Source organism: Mustela lutreola, chromosome 12, assembly GCF_030435805.1.
Source record: "Mustela lutreola isolate mMusLut2 chromosome 12, mMusLut2.pri, whole genome shotgun sequence".
Classification (NCBI taxonomy): Eukaryota; Metazoa; Chordata; class Mammalia; order Carnivora; family Mustelidae; genus Mustela; species Mustela lutreola.
The window spans coordinates 11064196-11083428 of record NC_081301.1 but is presented as its reverse complement, the minus strand read 5'-3'; the positions used below and the strand labels follow the sequence as shown (position 1 = coordinate 11083428).

The window sequence follows — 19233 nt, the reverse complement described above, 5'->3', positions numbered from 1 at the left end:
ACCTCAGAGACCACAGTCCCTCTCCATTACTGTATCTCTGGAGTCTTTAATGGGTCTAGAGCCAACACCGTTGTAGAACATTCTCAACGCTGCCACAAACCAACCTGCAAACAAAGAGGCTCTTTCCATGTAGGCTGAGGACTGTTAAGGAACTCACTGTCCTCTAACGCTGGCTGTAACTACTAACAATAGTTTTGTGAAAAACAAAAGCAGGTACCTTTGTTTGAACACTGATAATGTGTGAGCTCTGTCCCAAGCACCTGAAGGGCATAACCATCTCATTTCTTTGCTACAGCAATCCTAACTTACAGGGCTCGTACTCCTTCTTCTAAGGTGGGAGACTGAGCTCAGAGACAAAAAATAACTTGCTCACATTCCTTGGGTTCCCTGAGACCACTTCACTGATCATCTTGAGTCGGGGACACCTGGGTGGCTTGGCTGGTTAAGTGTCCAACTCTTGATTTCGGCTCAGGTCAGGATCTCAGGGTGGTGAGACTGAGCCCCGCATCAGGCTCCGTGCTGGCCATGCAGGCTGCTTAAGACTCTCTTTCTCCCTCTCCTCCGTTCCTCCCCACCCACTTGCGTACACTCTCGCACACGTGTTTGGATGCATGCTCTCTCTCTAAACAAACAAACAAACAAAATAGCAAACAAAGCATCTTGGAATGTGCCACCTTCAGGAAGGCTCTATCTATTACCTGTCTCCCCAATTCTGTCATCACCTGGGACCTTCTGGGCCTCGTTCCTCTTTCCCCTGCAGCCCCCATTCTGCTATATCGTGATGTAGATGTAATTTAGGTATCTGTTTTCCCCCTACTTTCCTCTCTGAAAGAAAGGACTAGCTCTGCTTTATTGTTGCTGCTTAATGCCCAGCACTGGGTCAAAGCACTGCAGATGGGACCAGACATCCTCCTGCATGGTTTCTTAACCACCAGTCACTCATTCCGGGCTGTCCCCAGGTCTCCTGGCCATTCCTAGGCTCACTTACCGTAGTCACTCGGGAGCTGCTAGGCCATACCTCTGGCACCCATGGCTTAAAGGAAAAGCTCTCCTACCGAAACGGAGCCAGGGTGGAAATGACATATTCTTTAGACCAACAGAACTCAAACTATGGTCAGGAGGCCCAAAGATCCCAAGCCCATACTCTGTCCTGACATGAATAGCAGACCTCACAGCGTCTGTTGCCTCCACTTCTCCTGCTTCTGCCATCTCTCTGCTGCAGAAGAGAGCAGTGTACGAGGAGGGGCGGAGTGGGCTTTGGTGGTATTGAATCGCAGTTCTGGCCCAGCCAGCAGTGTGACCTGTGGCCAGGCATGGACTCTCTGAGGCTCTCTTCCCCTGTGAAAAGCACAGAGAACACCTCCTCCATTGGGCTCTGATGCTAACTGAATGTGATCCCTGGAGGCCGCAGGCCCTGGAGAGGCAGTGGGGGCCCGGTGGCTCTCAGGAGAGGCGGAGTTGGGGTCGCCTCCTGGCTCCTCCTCTTTCTAGCTCTGTGAGTAAAGTGGGAATCAGGAAAATACCTTCCTCAGAGCAGTGGGAAGACGAAATGAGAGGCCAACAATGAGCTCTCAGCACAGTGCTCAGCTCAGAGGAAGTCAGTTAATGGCAGCCACTGTTTAACTAGGCTGCAAATGGAAGGATTTACATAGCATAAATGACTTTCCCCAATCTTATACTGAGTTCAGAGTGGAGGAGTTTGAAACCATGTTGCAACCCACTCACCAACAAACAGCCCTCTCTTCCAGACAGCCAACCCCCAAGTGCCATCAGCACTCCTGGCAGTCATGGAGCTCCACCTGCCATGACACAAACCCAGCAACACAAACCCAAGTCCACGTCAGCACACACGGAACATCAACTCCTTCCAGTCTGGAAGCCAGAACAACTTTATAGATCTCCCAGCAGACAGAGCTGCAGAGGTCAAACCAGAAACATCAAACCATATTTCCCAGGGTGTCCCAATCCTCCTCATTCATCCGGACAAGGAGGGGACTGGGGCTACTTCAAACAGCTGCCCATGAGGCAGCCCAAGTAGCAGCGCCAAGACTGGTGTGTGGTCAGGTGTTAGCGCGGTAAATGTGGCAGCCGGCTGCTTTTGCTAAAGTGAGCTCACTGTCCGGCCAGACCGAAGGTAACAAAGGATTATGGGACGTGGAACCACATTCAGAGCATGGTCAGCAGATACCCTGCTACATGGGAAAACGCCTGCTTGATGGTGGTCCAGGAGAGAAATGTAGACTTGGAAGTGCCCCATACTGTTCACAAGGAAAGCCCTCCGCCCGCCCCCGCTTCACAGTCAGGGTACCCAAGGGACATGGCAATGTGATAGAGAGGGACAGCAAGACCCCCAGACCCCCACAGAAAGAGGAACTGGCCAGACCCGGGTATCAGCCCTCGAGATGCAAGTTATGACAGCAAAGCAAGACGAACAAAATGAACTGCCCTCCAGCTTTCTCCACTGAGACAAAGGTGGCAGAGACAGCAGAGACAGAAACAATCACAGCGGTCTCCCCTCCTTCCCCTTCTCTAAAGTCACATCCACGTCCCCCCTCCCCTTCCAACTCACAGGAGTCAGACCTCAAGAGTTCATTACCCACCACATCATTTGGGAGGCTCTGAAGGTCATCAAAGGGAGTTTCCAGGGTGTTGGTGTCCACGTTGAGGATCACGACATCATCTAGGGCCATGTTTCTGACTTTCTGCAAAAAAAGAAAAAAAAAAAAAATCCAAGAGAAAAACAAATCATTGAAGCACCATGAGGACACAGATACTTCCACTGGCCCTCTCTGGGGAAAGGGCATAAGGAAGAACAGTGACAAAGGCTTTGACAAAGGCTCATTTTGTGGCAGGCCCAATGCTAGGTGGTTCACATTTTCTGAGGCCTTTTAACTGTCACAAAAACTCTATAAGCTTTACAGTCATCCCCAAGTCCCAGGAGTGGAAAGGGTTTCACAGAGATGAAGCTGACTAAGTTAACATGCTCAGGTCACACAGCTAGGAAGAGAGAGCTTTACTCTCCAACATTATTTTTTTTTCTTGTATTTTCTTTTCTTTTCTTTGTTTAAGCAGTAGAAGCTGTGGTCTAAAGCTCTGGGCCCCAGGAACTCTGATGTACAGCTCGGCCCTTACGACACCCACATTCAACCCATCCCCTTTCATTTACCAAAAGCTACTTGCCCATCTCTCTTTTGGACCTTGTCATTCTTGGGTATGGAATACAGTGTATGGCCTGGTGTTAACATGTTAACATTTCCCTTAGCCACTAAGTAGGAAGGTCACACTTTTAGTTGGATTCCATTTTCCATAGAAACCCAGTTAGTGAGTCAAGGCTCAGAGGCTCTGGCCAGAAGTCCTAATTCCCTGGGCACAGGAGCAGAGAGGGTATGGGAGACGTGCTTACTGGGTGTGCACACTGGTACGGGGAGGAAGGGATAGGTAAAGATAGAGAAAGGAAAAGTCCACCGTCTGGGAGCACCTCTCCACAGACGATGTAAGTATGAGATGACGCTTCTTTCTTTCTTTCTTTCTTTCTTTCTTTCTTTCTTTCTTTCTTTCTTTCTTTTAAGATTTTATTTATTTATTTGACAGAGAGAGAGATCACAAATAGGCAGAGAGGCAGGCAGAGAGAGTGGGGGAAGCAGGCTCCCTGCTGAGCAGAGAGCCTGATGTGGGGCTCAATCCTAGGACCCTGAGACCATGATCTGAGCAGAAGGCAAAGGCTTAACCCACTGAGCCACCCAGGCGCCCCTGAGATGATGTTTCTAATCACGATATTCACCCGCTGCTGGAATCCACCTCCACTTTTCTCCTGTTCACCCACCACTCCCAATCTCATTTAACCCCCTTCTCCTCTCAAATATCAAAGCTCATTCCCTTAGAGTCTAGAACTTCAGAACTGTTGTCTTTATCCCAGTGGGCCTCAGTTAATTAGAAAGACCCTACAATTCCAAAACTGGAATGCTTGTGGGTGTGAAAGACAACATATCATGCCAGGGCAAAAGACATACAGTAGGACATACGGTCACCTTACCTATATAAGGGACCAATGTATTAGCTGCCCTCTGAGGCACTGCAGATGACTGTGCAGATGTGCGCTGCCCGAGGACGCCCAGCCAGCCAGCGGGGGCTGAAATCTGCTAAGCCGCACACCTGGGTCAGGGGTGGTGGCAGTGGGAGGAGGGAGATGCCTTTTCCTAATTCATCCCAGAGCACTGCATTGCCTAGTGTTGGGGCTGGACCATCCCAATGGCTGCTAAGCCAGAGTCTGCTAATGCCCTAGAAATGGACAATTACAATATAGAATATATAATAATATAATATAAACTAGAAGCCCACTGGTATTTTATACTTTATCTCATTTAACTCATACCGAATTCTGCAAAGTGTATGTTATTGCTTTCACTTTATGTCCCTGGAGAAAAAGCAGGCTTAGAGAGGTGAGGTAAGGGGCCGAGGTGACAGCGAGGGCCGCCTCCCCAGCCATGCTCCTGTGGCACCACACTGTCGCTACTTGTCATTAGACACCCTCAGCGAGACCTCTGCAGAGCCCTTGTCATGCGCCCAGCACCCCTTTGCCTGCCTGCCTTCCTCTACTGGGGTGCGGGCTCCTTCAGCGGCTCATCTGTTGGGCTCACCGCTTCCTGACGATCAGAACCCGAGGAAATGGCACTCGGTCAGCGCTCAGTAATGCTGGTCAATGCTTGTTCTCTCCAACAGCAGAACTATAGTACCAGAACCTGGTACTTTTGTAAAACTTTTGACATTCTGCCAAGCAGGAGTGGGGCACTGAGCTAGACAGAAGCCTCACATGGCTGAAAATGGTCTCAGGGGATGACATTCCGGGTCCCTCCCACTGAATACACCTAGAAGCCTCAAACTGCTTTTGCTACTGAGTTTTCCAAGCTACCAGGGGCTAGCCCACAAACCTCTCAATCCACGCACCAGCACTTCCCGAGGGCCCACTCTGGGCTGAGAACCGCAGAGAAGGGATAAGACTGCCTCCTTGCAAGTTTATTGTGCTCTCCAAACCCCGACACTCACATTAATCCACTGCTTTGTCTACAGGGTAAAGAGCTATCAGCCAACAGCCTGGAGAATAACACAAGTCACTAGAGTTTCATAAGCACAATCCCCACTTTTCAGATGAGAATATTAAGGCTCATGGCGAACGGTCCAGAGTTCCTTTGCTGTCTCATTTTTCAGTACAGGAGGTTAAACACCTCACAATGTGCTGGTAGGAAGTCACACAAACAGCCTCTACAACTATCTTTTTCACTTTTCTCCCTCGGTGTCGCTCACACAGATTCTTTCAGATTCGCCAACCCAGCTGAAGACAAAGTCTCACCATTCCCACCATAAGAATTGGCTTGCCTCAGTTTATGCGGCTACTATTTGGCTACTTTTTGTCTATAAAACTGGTAAGACAACTGGAAAGAAAACCTGCCGGCCCCTTCTCAGTAGCTCATGGGCTGTCACTTTGAAAGCAGAGACACCAGAAACGGAACCAGAGAAGGGGGTACAAGGAACTCTGTAACTCAGCAGGGGACTCTAGGCCTGGACGGCCAGTGTACCCCAGAGTTGCCTCTTCTGCCTCATCTGACCTTCTAAACAGCCCCAAACAGAAGGGGGGCAGGGGGCTTGGCCACTGGAGAGAAGCCTCCGAGGCTGAAAGGCTCAGACAGAGGGATGTTGATTCTGGACCAGAATCGGGCGTTGTTTCTGTGTTCCCAGGAAGGCCCCAGCAAGCACAGACCAGCCCTTGTGGGCTCTCCATGGCCTGGGCTGGAACAGGCTTTTGATTTCTTCCCACTCCTGGCTGGAGGGCTTGCCGGTTAAGCTGTGTGGAGTGTTTACTTTTTCAACAATGGCAGCAGGCTGAAGAAGAGGAAAAAACCTGGCCCTTTTCTCTGACTTAGCAGGCCAGGGTCCCCTTAGTAACCAAGATGCCCAAGCACCAGGCTCCAGGCAGGAGCTGGGTCGGCACAGTTTCCTCTTACAGGACAATGCCGCCCTCCTGGCAGCAAGGCCTCTTCCAAAGGGGCTGGCGTAGACTCAAGGGCCTTCCTGAAGCTCAGTGTTCCCAAGGAGGGAATCGGAGGCCAGCTTGGCCGGATGGTGCCTTATCCCTGAAAGGCTCAAGGAAACAGGAGCAGTGAAGAAAGCCAACCGCCACTCCCCCTCCCCACTGCCCCCCTGCCCCAACAAAAACCCAACCCCACAAAAACCTCCAAACTACGGGGGTGGCGGTGGGAAGTGCTGGTGGAGGAGGAAGCTGGACCAGGACTGGATGCCAGCTCATTTAATCCCAGCCACGCTAAGGGAGACAGGATCACCTCTGTGGTAGGGATGAGAAAATGAGGCTTGGAGACATCAGAGAAACTGCCCCAGATCACACAGCTGGTGAGCGCCAGAGCTGACTTTTGGACCCACTCTCGACTCAAAGCCTAACTATTTCTGAAGACATCCCAAATCCAATTGCTCAGACCTCAGAACAAGTACCTGTAGGGTGTGAAGCTAGAGGAACACTCTCGGGGCCAGCTTTCTCGGACACAAAATAAGCACTTGCCTTTTGTATCATAAAAATCACATATGCCTGTTAAAAATAAAAGAAGGGATGGGGCACCTGGGTGGCTCAGTGGGTTAAGCCTCTGCCTTTGGCTCAGGTTGTGATCTCAGGGTCCTGGGATCGAGCCCCACATCGGGCTCTCTGCTCAGCGGGGGAGCCTGCTTCCCCCCACCTCTCTCTGCCTGCCTCTCTGCCTACTTGTGATCTCTGTCGGTCAAATAAATAAATAAAATCTTAAAAATAAAAAAAGGGGACGGACAAGAAAGTTCAAAGGAGGAAATTATACTCGCTTTCATCCTTCCATTTGTAGACAATGTTTTGATGTCTCCTTCTATAACCCTTCACCCCAATCCCTACTTTTAAAAATATAGTTAAAATAATTCTTGTTTCTTTCTGATTTTCTCATTTATTACAATACAGGAATGCTCTATTTCATTAAAAACTTTGTGAAGACCATTACTAATTGCCACAAAATGTTCCATTTCATGGCAACAAAGTCAACCAAGCCCCTCCCGTTGGCTATTATTTCCAGTTTTTCAGCAATTTTTATATATAATATTATCACGAAATTTGGAGGCATAAAGCCTTGTGCTTTAGGATGGATTCCTAGAAGTGGAATTTACTTTCCACTTCTTAAAAAGTGTCCCTCTCAAATTCGACTTTGAGGGAGATATCTTTACTTCCAATTATTTTAAAGTCATTTTATCCACAGCTTGTGTTTCCTACTCTAAGTGAAGAAAAATCAGCAAAGACACGAGCAGATGTCAAAATAGTCCTCCAAAAACCCTACCCAATTAAAACACTTACTAGTACCGCAGCACACCGAGACAGCTCTCCGGTAGCTTGTCCCACCAACACATTCCCTCTCTTTTTAGTTACAACATATGCCAAAGCTCCTGCCAGCTGCAAACCCTCCCCCCCACCAGACTCTATAGGCTTTTTCTCAGAATGAAAAAAAAAAAACACTGACATGCACACCGACTTTCCAAATGGCATTTCTTGCACAGAGAAACACACAAAAATGGCATCTTCCCATAAATATTGTTAATCAAAAATGTCTTTCTCTTTATGCTTTGTCACAGACAGACTTAGCCTGACCCCAGCCTCTCAGGACAGGGAGGGAAACATCATCGTACAGGAGGTGGTCAGGGCAGCTGAGAGGTTTATAGACTCTAATACAGGCTTCACTAAAGGATCGCGCCTCTACCTTGAGGGCTACCTTAAGGCAATTCAGGTTTTCATCTATGAAATGGGGATCAAGACCGTTCCCCCTCACAGAGTTGCTGTGAGGGTTCGATAAGCAAGTGTATGTAAAGGAGTCAGCCTGATTCCTGGACACCCGAACAGCCATTCAACAAACAGTGGCTCTCCTGTCCGTCAGTCTCCTTTCCTCCGATAGTTCCTGAGAGCTCGGTGGAGCCTGGCCAACCTCACTTCAGAGGGACTCAGTTAGCAGTAAGTTTGCCTTTCCCTGTGCTCCCCTGAGGTCAGTCCCACAACCAGAACAACATGCCAACGAGTTATTTACAGAGGTATTTGCTTCCTCTCCTAGTCTTCGGGCTTCTTGGAGGTAAAAAGACTTGTCTCTGCTCTGTCAGTTCCTACCCCAACACCTGGCTCATGGAAGGCAATTCCTGAATGAAATGAATGCATGAACGGGGGGCAGCAGAGCAGAGCGGTGAAGGGCACAGGATCTGGAAGCCAGTCCGTGAGTTCTAACACTCACCAACTGTGCCAGCTTGGGCATTTCATTCCATCTCTCTGTGCCCCAGTGTTGTCCTCTGGACACTGGGGATGACAACAGTGCCTCCTTCACAGGCTTGTGATGAGGACTAAATGGGTTAACGTTTTTAAAGTAGTGCAGGGTGCCTGGCACAGGAGAAGCTCAAGATAAGGGAATTTTATTTTGTTAAATTGAAAAGAACAATCCTTTGAGGATGGTGGGAATAGTCTATATATTGTGATGGCAGTGGATTCATGAGTGTATGAAGCTATCACAATTCATTGAATTCTACGCTTCAAATGGATGGTTTGTCCATAAATTGTATCCCAATGAAGTTGATAAACATATTAATACTATGTCCAGAACATGGAATAAAATCACAGTAGATGGTAAAAAATTAACAACACAAGAATGGTGAATGGATGTTACAAGACAAGGTAATTAGTCCCTGGTACATTCAATTTGCAACTGAGTTTGGCTCCCTGCTTCTTTCCTTTCTTTGATCTAGCCCAGGATTTTTTTTTTAAACTTTGTTTTTCTTCTCATGCCTTCTTAAGATAAACATAAAAATCCAATGCCCCTAGAGACACTGATATAACTCCCTACACAAAAGTAGAGTCTGTTTGAGAATCACTCTACCTTTGGTGTTTCCCCTGTAAACCAAGACTTTATTGAGCCTTACTTTCTAAAACTGGTCATATGAAAACAATGGCTTTCCTCCCCTAATACATAAAATAGGGACACTAGTTTAAACCACACCAATACCCCTCCTCCCCCACAGATGGGGAGTGATCCCGCCTGTCTAGAGAGGGGACTGGGCAGCTAGTGACAAAATGGAGGACTCAGAACCAGTCCATAAGATGAAGTGGAAGGGTCTGTACTGGCAGTGTGATCTCGGGAATTCAAGAAGCAGTCAGAAGCATGTAATGCTCCCCTGGTTTAGGAAGCTAGGAGCTAGATGTGGAGGAAAGCTGGTCCTAGACCTTGAGGAACAGATCAGCTTCCTCAGCTGAGCGCTGGGCCCCTATCTAGGATGGGGGTCAGTGAGGCAGCAAGCACGGAGTCAATGAGCCAGCAGGCCGTACATCTTTTCTCTTGTCCTTCCAGAAGGACTGTCATCTGGGCAGAGCTGGGGGGGCATGTTTGTCTCTCCTCTTCCAGTGCCCAGTGCGGTGCCTGGACATAGGGCAAATGCTTATTAACTAGAGAATGAATGGGATATTGTGGATGGATGCACTCTGCTGGGAGGCAGGCTTAGAAGCAGATGTCAACGTAAAGCCCACATGGACAAGGGAAGCCCAAAGTAAGCAAAATGGAGTTTGCTCAAGGAAGTGCAATGGGAATAAGAATGATGATGGCAGTGATAATAATCGTGTGAAATTATCATGATTAATTAGTACAGAATTAATTCACGGTTGACATAGAAAGTAAGATAGGAGTTAACATGGGAGTTAAAACTGTGAGCTCTGGAATGAGACAGCCAGATTCAAGCCTTGCCTCTGTGACTGTGTAACCTCTAGCGATCTCTTTACTTCTGAGCCTCAGTTTTCTTATCTATAAGATGGGGATATTGGGACACCTGGGTGGCTCAGTCCTTAAGTGGCTGCCTTAAGCTCAGGTCATGATCCCAGTATCCTGGGATCAAGCCCTGCATAGGGCTCCCTGCTTTGCAGGAAGCCTGCTTCTCCCTCTCCCATTCCCACTGCCTGTGTTCCCTCTCTCTGTCTCTCTCTGTCAAATAAATAAATACAATCTTTTAAAACAAATAAAAAATAAATTAATTAAATTAAATGGGGATATTACTACTTAGTGCACAGCTGGGTTGTGAGGGTTAAATGATACAATGTGCAGATAAAATTTAACACAGTACCCGATTGCAGTAAGTGAACAATAAACTGGGTGGCGGGGGGTGGTGGTGGTGGTGGTGGCTATGGAAATGGAGTTTCTGTCCTTGCAATCTGAAAGTTAGGCCCACTAACATGGATTACAGTTCCAAGACTGTAAGAATTTAAACTGGTTTTCAGACCAAAGGCAGAAGCTGCTAAGACTCCACTATGACAATTTTGTGCTATTAAAACCGAAACCAGCACCAATCTAGGGTTCTTTTCCTAGCTATGTCCCAGGGATAGGAGCGCATTCTCTGGAGCCAGACTGCCCAAGTCTGAATTCCCAACTGTGCCAGTTATGCATATGCTGTCTTGTGCAGCAGTTTCCTCATCTGTTCGATGAAATTAAAATAGTACTGATCCCTGGGGACAATAATGGTTATCCTTAGGTAAGAGGCCAAATGACTACAAGAGGACACCAGAGGGGCTTCTGGGGGACAGTTAGTATTTTGTTTCTCACTCTGGTGGTGGTCACATGGCTGACTGACCTTGTTGTGTGCACAGGATGAGTGTGCTTTGCCCTAGAAATCTTACACTTCAATAATAGTATTGTAAACAAACAGTAAATGGCACGGACGTCACTCGATCGTCATGGTCATTGCATGAGTTAAAATATGTAGAAGAACTTAGGACCGTGTTTGCTACACAATAAGCACTGAGTATTGATTATTCTGAAAAACATCATAAGGGTAATTATTTTGACAAAAAGGATTCACTCTAGAATGTATTGCATGGTCAGAAAATCTGTCTGCAAAGGAAGACACCTCCAGGGCACATGGTATTTCTTCAGTCTGTCCTGCTGTCTCTCCAGTGAAGATCAAAACAGAAACATTGCCTGGGCACCTTCTGAGAGACCCTTGTGATCCTGTGTCAGTTGGGTTTCAGGGAGCAGCAGGAGGGAGCAGAAGGAGTGTGAGTCAGATGGACAGGGCTTTGGGTTTTACCTTCTTTAATTCTTACTCATAGGACCCCGGGCAAGTTATTTAAATCTAGCTGAACCTGTCTCCTCATCTACATAATGGGGCCATCACTACATACTATATAGTATTATGAAAAGATTAAGTAATAGGAAAATAAAATAGAAAGAGTTAACTCAGCACCTATGTGGCCATGTTCCGTCCCATCTGCCCAGGGCACTGGCCTTGACTACAGGCAGGCCTTCGACCTGCTGAGGCCTGCAAACCTGGTCTCCTCTCCTGTGGCTGAGGCAGCACCTCTGAGACCAGCAACGAGACCACCAAGGAAAGCGGTCGGGTCCAAGACCGACTCTGGGCAAGGACACTCTGTTTCAAGAGAACGTAGCATGTTCCCAAGTCAGAGTGTTGTCACATGCACAACATGCTTTGCTGCCTCAAAGAAAATCCAGTCTCTGTCCCTCTGTGAGAGAGGCCAACTGATATGGCTCCCAACATTAGGTCTTCCTTCACTCTGACTTCTCGGCAGCTGTTTTAATTTTGAAAGATGGAGAACATGGCTCTTCCATCTTAATAATGTGTTAATCCAAATTTTATGCTGCACACTACTGCTGGGTTCATGGAGTCCCCTCTGAGGCTAATTCTACTCCTGGTGGGCCAAGACACTGCAAGGCAGACTGGAACTGGAGTTTTACATGAGTACACCATCATCTTACGAACTCTTACAACAATAACAACACGATAGCCACTAGCCTGTGTGCTCCTCCCATACCCAACCCTTTATGAGTACCCTATCATATCATCCCCACCACACTCCTGTGGAGAGGAGATTGAGGATCAGGGAGGTCAAATAGCTTGTCCAAAGTCCTCTGGCTTGGAAGCAGTGGAGCTGCACACTGAACCCAGTCGAACACCAACACCCCATGACCCAGTGTACCTTATGAACTGTCTGTGTGACACGTTGTTTCAATCAACAAACATACTGAGCAACTGTAACTTAACAGATGTTTGTTCAACACATACCAAAACAATTAAGCCCTTCAGGAACTTGATGGTTGGCCCAGACCCCATTAAAATTCCCAGGGGAGAGGGTTTTCTCCAGAATAGCATACCCATTTGATGGATGAAGAAACTGAGGCTAAAGAGAGTAAGCAGTCTGCCCGTGCTCTTTACAATCAGTGTTTGTCAGAGAAAGGGATTTGAATCTTGGTTCCACGTGCCAATGTTCTTTCCATTATACGGCACATAGAAAATGTGCCCAAATGCATGCGCATACATATAAGCACATAACAAAGAACAGCATGGGAGCTGGTGGCCTCCTAGGAAGAAAGGAAAGAGAAATAAGAGGGAAAGTGGAAAGGACGAGAGGAGGAAAGGCAAATCTTCAGGTTTTCTAAACTCTTTATTCCCTCCTGAAATCTTGGATCCACGCAGAGGGAACAGTGACATTTTCCTTCCCTTCCTCAGGCCCCAAAGGTCACTGAGCTGCCAAGCAGTTGATAAACGTAGTGGTTTTTCCTTTGGAGCCAGGAGTCACTGATTTGCTCCTTCCTGCTCCGCAAAATTAAAAATCTAAGCCCGACAGTTCAGAGGACCCCTGAAACCACCGCTGGAATTTCCCAGTGTGCTTTAAACAGAAACAGAAGCTTGACAAGCGAGGGAAGTGGTACAAGCCCCTCCCAGGTCAGGCCAAATCCACTCCTCGCAAGGTAATCAGCACCGACTCTCGAGTCCAGGGATTTTCGACCCAGGTCGGCATGGAGCGGTTTCTCCGATGGGCGATTTTTCCTTTCCTGATTTTTCTCTACTGGACGTTCCTTCAGTCATTCACCCCTTCAGTCGGTCATGCGTCAGTCGGTCATTAAGGCCAACTTGATGCTAGCTTTTAAGGCCAGTCAGCCACGTAATGAAACGTGATCCCTGAAGTGAAGAAGCTCGGCCTCCTGACGGGGAGGGCATGGATAGGGAACGGTGGGGTAAGCTCTACCCAGCTGGCCTAAGAAAAGGCACAGGAACGTACGGTAGAAGAGAACATCTCCCTTTGCACGGAACTTGCTCGATTCCCTCCACTGGATGATCCAGGGTCCAAGGTCAGAAAATCCCAAGGCTGGAGTCCCGGCTCTTTCACTCACTAGCCAGGTAGCTTTAGGCAAGGCACTTTACCTTCTCGGGCATTCGCTTCTCTGTGAGATGGGAGCCCCCGTCCTTACCTTTAGGACTTCTGAGAAGATGAAAGCTTAATAGGGCCTGTGTTTCCTAGAGGGCCAGCTACACGGTCAACTACATGGCCTCCCTGAGAGCTGGGTTCTTCCCTCCCCAAGCCTGCCCTTGTGGTGGTGGTGTTCTGCCTCAGACTGGAGCGGGTTCCCCAGGCTGGAGACTCAGCTTCCTCATGTGTCACAAACAAAAAGATGAAGAAGGTCTGTGGTAAGGCACAAAGGAAGGATGAAGAGGTAGAGCACTTGGTGAGATGCGAAGATGGCTCAGACCTAGGTCACCATGGTCCCCTCCATCCCACAAGACCATGCTCTTCTATAAAACCTTCCTGATTACTCCTGCCCCACAGCGAGTTGCCTTCTGGAAGTCCTAAGCGCCAAGCGCAGTGGATCATATATGACCGGGCCCATAAAAACCAAAACCAAAAACAAACAAAAGACTTGTTTAGTGATGTTTCCAACTATTTCATGTATCGCTGTCACGTTTCCTTGAACCATTCTAACCTTCCTATCTTCACAGAAACTGCAATAACACTATGGTCGTCTATAAAGTACCATAGGGTTATTAAATACTATCATTTTAAAATGCATTTTTTCATCTGATCCTCAAAGCAACCTCCCAGAACAGGCATTATTAATCCCATTTTACAGACAAGAAGACTGAAGCATTCGCACCAGGTCCCTGTGTAGTAACAGGGCTGGGACAAGAGCTCAGGACTGCCCGAGCCCAAAGCCTGGTGGTCTCCCTCTCCTATCTGTGTAGCCCCTCTACTTTCCCAGCTGAGTGAGTGTCAAGGACAGTGACTAGGTGACAGATTTATTTTGTAACCTCTGGATAGACTTATCAGTGGCTAGTTGCAGAACTGCAAACAGACCCTAAACCTGGACCAGTATCATATTTTTCTTTTGTATATACAACAACACTTCACACAATGAAACCACTTGGTTTGAGTGCTGGTTCTGTAATTATTAGCTATGTGACTTTGGACAAGTTACTTAACCTCCCTGTGCCCAACTTTCATCATGTGTAAAACCGGGCCTCCACCACCGGAGCACAGGCTGGCTGTGAAAATTCAGTAATGTGTGGACTGTGGCTGGCAGGATTTCAGAAACAGTATCCATCCAATCTGAAATGGTGAAACTTGAATGTAAGGGTTTCACTGGGGGTAGAAGGGGATGTCGATTCCCTGGTCCCAAAATGGTTTGGGGTCACCCTCCATAAAATAGGGCCTCATTCCTCCCACACAACTGCCAACTTGCCATCATCCATTCATCACTAGGCACAGAGAACCCGGACTCCCATCTCCACCTGCCTTTTATTTGAAATGTCAATTTTTAAAGAGTGGAGAGGTTGGAAACCCAATTTAACAAGCACGCTGAAACATTGTTTATTGCCCCCATAAACATGGCTTAGTGAGAATTATGGACTTAATCAGAGTGAACTTATCTCACGGTGAAAAGGAACACTTTAAATTTCAGAAATGGCACCTTCACTGTGAAAATCTCTTAACTTTTCAAACAAACTACAGGGGGTCTTAAACAGATGGGCAGTAAAGGGGCAGCCATTACTGTGATTTGTCTTGCCCAAGAGCCAAGGAACCCTAAAGGTCCATAACAACTTTAAGATCTAGGAAAAGTGTTTGGAAAATCATATTCAGGAGACACGTCTCTAAAAACACCCAAAAGGTCTGCCGAGTAAGAAATAATTTCTGTACAGCGGCTGGGGGGGCGCCCCAAGAGGATGGACCTGGTGTCATCAGAACGGGCTACTTAACGAAGCAGCCGCACCGAGAAAGCACCCCACGCCTCCTCTGTGTAAGAGTAAGCATTTAGCAAGATGTAATATTTTGGTGACCTGCTTTTCAGAAACGAGGTGTTACATAAATCACGAAGGCGGCTCAATGGTTTGTGTGTGTGTGTGTGTTTTAAGCTATTCCAGAGGATGAGGTGCTGTGAACCCCAACTTCCCAACCTGAAGCTTCATTAGGGCTGCTCTGATCCTTCCAGGAAAGGTTTTCATAAAGACGCCCCATTTTGCTGAGAATCTATCAGCCTGGCTGCCAGAGGCAGGAAAGGCAACAGATATAAAATTTTATTATTTCAATGCCCCAGTAGCAGCCAGGAGGACTTAATGAAATCGCCAAGATTTACAATCTGAAATAGCTATTGCACAGACAGATATGGTTAAGGGAGCTGCGCCCTCTGACCTTTCAACCCTTTGATCCTCACACAGCAGGTGGCCTGGAGCCCCCTCCTGGGCATCTTCCCTCTCTTCCGACTCTGCCGAACCTTGATGTGCAATAAGCCTGACCCTACACAAGTGACTCTCGTGGTGCTTATCACTGGCAGCTGCTGCTAATGGAATGGCCCCAATCACTTGGCCTCGAGATTCTAACTCCGAGATGGGGGAAGAGGAGTCTGCCGTGTGGTGTCCAAGTGGTGCTGAAACGATGCTCAATAATTCAGCCCCAAGTCCAGTTGTTTGGCAATGCTTAACAATGTCATTACAAAAAAGCTGTCCTAGAAATGGAACTATGTCTCCTCCGATTTATACTTTGAGTTGGGGAAAAAAAAAATCACCTTTTAAAAATAAATCACAAATCTCAGAAAAAAAAAAAAAATCAACCCCGAAGTCCCAAATGCATCTCTCAGAACTTCCCTAAAACCATGTGCAGCAAATTTATACCAATGAAAATCAAAACAATTTTTGGAAACCTAAAATTGACTGTTTTCAGTTCCATGAAATTTCATTTAAAAAGCCCCATATGCCAAAATGTCCAAATTCTCTTATTTTTAAAAATTGGGATGACTTCCAAACTCATAGCTATCTTTTTCTTCCTTTTTTTTTTCTTTTAAAGCTAGGGATGGGTAATGTGCATATGTACTTATCAAGCTTCATAATTTAACCCATTCGGTCAGTACAAAATATTTGCAATAAAATGCTGCAGAGGCAGGATATAAATTTATTACCAATAAATCATTCAAAAGCAATTGATGCCAAGGTTTAGCAGATATTACATTTGGTTAAAGACATGTCCAGAACCCTAGGCAGCCCCAGCCTGCAGCTCTTAGTTTTTGTCAGATATCTGGGTTTATGGAGGAAAGGATTTTAGGCAGGACACATAAACCACTTTGTGGGATACTGATAACTTCCAAACACAAAAGCAAACTTTAGTGCCACTGTTGATCAAACTCAGGGAAAGCCCTGAGCCAGTGCCTTTATTTTTTAACAAACATGGTATGGTGGCCCCACTCTACCTGCAAAGGCCAGAGCTCAGGTCATTAATGTCTGAATCCAAAGGCAAAGAAAACACTCAGACCTCTTGTAGCCTACATGGCATAGCTCTGAAGTACTCAACTTTAAATTCATTTTGAAATCAGCTGAGAATCAAACAATATGTAAAGAGAGGTTTACAGACTCCAATTTTAGTCACACTTTTCTCTATGGGTGTTTAAGTTTAGTACAGAAAGCAGTTTATGGAGAAATCAGTTTAGCAGGGGGAAAAAAAGGTACGGTTACTACATTGGAGTTTGACCACTTTGTACAAAATTAATTACTAAGCTGTCTTCTTCAGAGACGCCCAGTGGAAATCCTTTATTAACAATAATCTCTCCATTGAGTGAGGGCAAACTAGTGGGCGTGGAGTTTTAGTCACATTCTTTCTGTCATCGTGTAAAGGCAGGTGCCCCATTTCACAGATGGTAAGGCACACGCACACAGGAGTTCAGGGACTCGCCCACATCCCATGCAGACAAATGGTGGAGCTGCCCGGAAAGCCAATGGTCCATCCATATCTTCCCCCAAGCAAAACAATAACACGCAATAATGTGTGCAGAAAATACCAGATTTCAGCCTGCTTACACACTGCCATGGCCCATTTAAAGGCCTTCCGAATCAATTATTTTAGGTCATTAAGAGGAAGTTTAATTTGGTTGACAAACACCCCTACTGCGGTGACCTCACCTATCAACAACAAATGTCTGATGGTCACAAGCCCGGACCATGAGTCTGTGGAGCACGGTGTTAAACAGAACCACATGTGCCCGGATTCCAAGTGGGATCTGCCTAGGCCAAGGGTACTGCTCTTCAATCATCACATGGCTGGTCTCTGAGCTCCCACAGGGGCCCCGCCCCTAATCACTTGCAAGGACTTTATGAAAAGAAGTCACCAGTCCCATGTGGCTGTGCTCGGTTAAAAGTGCCTTTGAGTTAATGTCAATTTAGAAAAAGTCACTCACTAAAAAATACAAAAGGAGGCTGGGAAAGGGGAAAGTCAATCTTAGGTAGATGCCTTTGAACTACAGAATATTGATATACGTATAGTTGCTTCCATTTATTTGGCACCATGGGCCCGGTACCAATTCCCTCATTTACTGCTCATTAAAAACTCCTATGAAGTGGGGAATCAACCCATTTAAAAGTGAGGTGTCTGAGGTTTAGAGAGATAACACAACATCCTCTCTATAAAGTCTATACTCCCCTCACAGGGTGACCATTAGAAATGGTATGGCTCAAGGGCCATGTACACTGGGAGGTCCTCATTCAATGGTTGATATCATTAAGTATCTCCAACAGGCATCTCTCTCTCTCTCTCTCTCTTTTTAAAGAGTTTATTTATTTAATATATAGAGAGATTGCACAAGCAGGAGGGAGAGGGAAAAGCAGGCTTCCTGCCGAGCAGGGAGCCCGATGTGGTGCTCGATCGCAGGACTCTGGGATCATGGCCTGAGCCAAAGGCAGACGCTTAAAAGACTGAGCCACCCAGGTGCCCCCCCCCCCTAAAAACAGATTTACTTATTTATTTTAGAAAGAGAATGAGAGCACACGAGCAGGGGGCAGGGAGGGGCAGAGTGGGGGAGAGAATTGTCAAGCAGACTCCCCGCTGAGCGCACAGCTCCATCCCAGGATCCTGAGACCATGAAACCGAAATCAAGAGTCAGACGCTTAACCGACTGAGCCACCCAGGCGCCCCCTGAATAGTCATCTCTCCAGAGGACAACACAGTAATCCTGTGTGGAAAGGAGTCTTAACTATGGGATGCAGCAGAAATACCACAACTGACCTCTTGGTTCAACAAAGGAGCTTGTTTAAAGCCACCTTGACTTAAACTAGACATTAACTAGGGCTGGAATTTGAATCCAGGGCCACCTAGCTCTGGAGCCCAAGAGTCCTTTCCACTCTTGCTGCACAGCCTCCTAGCGCGCCGCTCCTTTTCTTAATCTGACAGGATTTTGATGAGTTCAAGCTTCTCTTAGTAACAGTTGATAAACTAAATTTTCTTTGAAGTCAGTTTTCACATTGCTAAGCGGAACCTACATATAATGACTGGCTAAGTGATGATGGGAAAATTGGCAAACAGGAGCATCAATGATGGTTTCACATTTTCTACTGGGATTCTCCCTCATAAATTACTCAGTTTTGCTAATCTGTAACAGAGGCTTATCTCATCTCACAAGAGAACATTTCAGTCACAACAAATTAGACTGAAAATGTACTGACTGCAAGAGATACTTAAATCAGCCAGAAGAACTTGCTCCCTTTGATTACATAAATTACTACCAGAGCTCTAAATTGTTTTATATGAACTAATTCCAACATTAGGGTAAGTGACATTTAAGAATCATCCTCATTTTAAAGTAGATGCTGTGTGAGGAGGAAAAGCACTTTCAGGGGAAACCCAACCGGCGGAAGGCAGGAGCTCCATCCAGCCCTAAGCTGAACAGAGCCTCTGAATTGTCACTGAATGCCGTGCTTGTGACAGGGACTCTGGTGTGGTGTTCCGCACGGTAACAGACAGCATGCTAAGGAAATCCCCGCAAAACCAAGCCATTTTTTTCTTTATATGATAAAGCAGGCACCAGCAAGTGTGCTGAACTTCCCTCCTCACTGCAAAGAATAATGTTCGGTAGAGTGTTTTAAAGAAGC

The 19233-nt window shown here is 46.7% G+C and overlaps 1 protein-coding gene across 8 annotated transcripts in view; it reads right to left on the bottom strand.

Annotated features, from left to right (window-relative positions):
• Positions 1 to 19233, bottom strand: part of DENND1A (DENN domain containing 1A) — a 496023-nt gene that overhangs the window by 174789 nt on the left and 302001 nt on the right. For 7 of the 8 annotated variants that reach the window (XM_059142351.1, XM_059142348.1, XM_059142354.1 and 4 more), the window contains one exon: positions 2601 to 2702. The exons of the other annotated variant lie outside the window; for it this stretch is intronic. In XM_059142351.1, coding sequence (XP_058998334.1) covers positions 2601 to 2702 — 102 coding nt within the window. The remainder of the gene's footprint in view (positions 1 to 2600; positions 2703 to 19233) is intronic. 8 annotated transcript variants of the gene reach the window in all.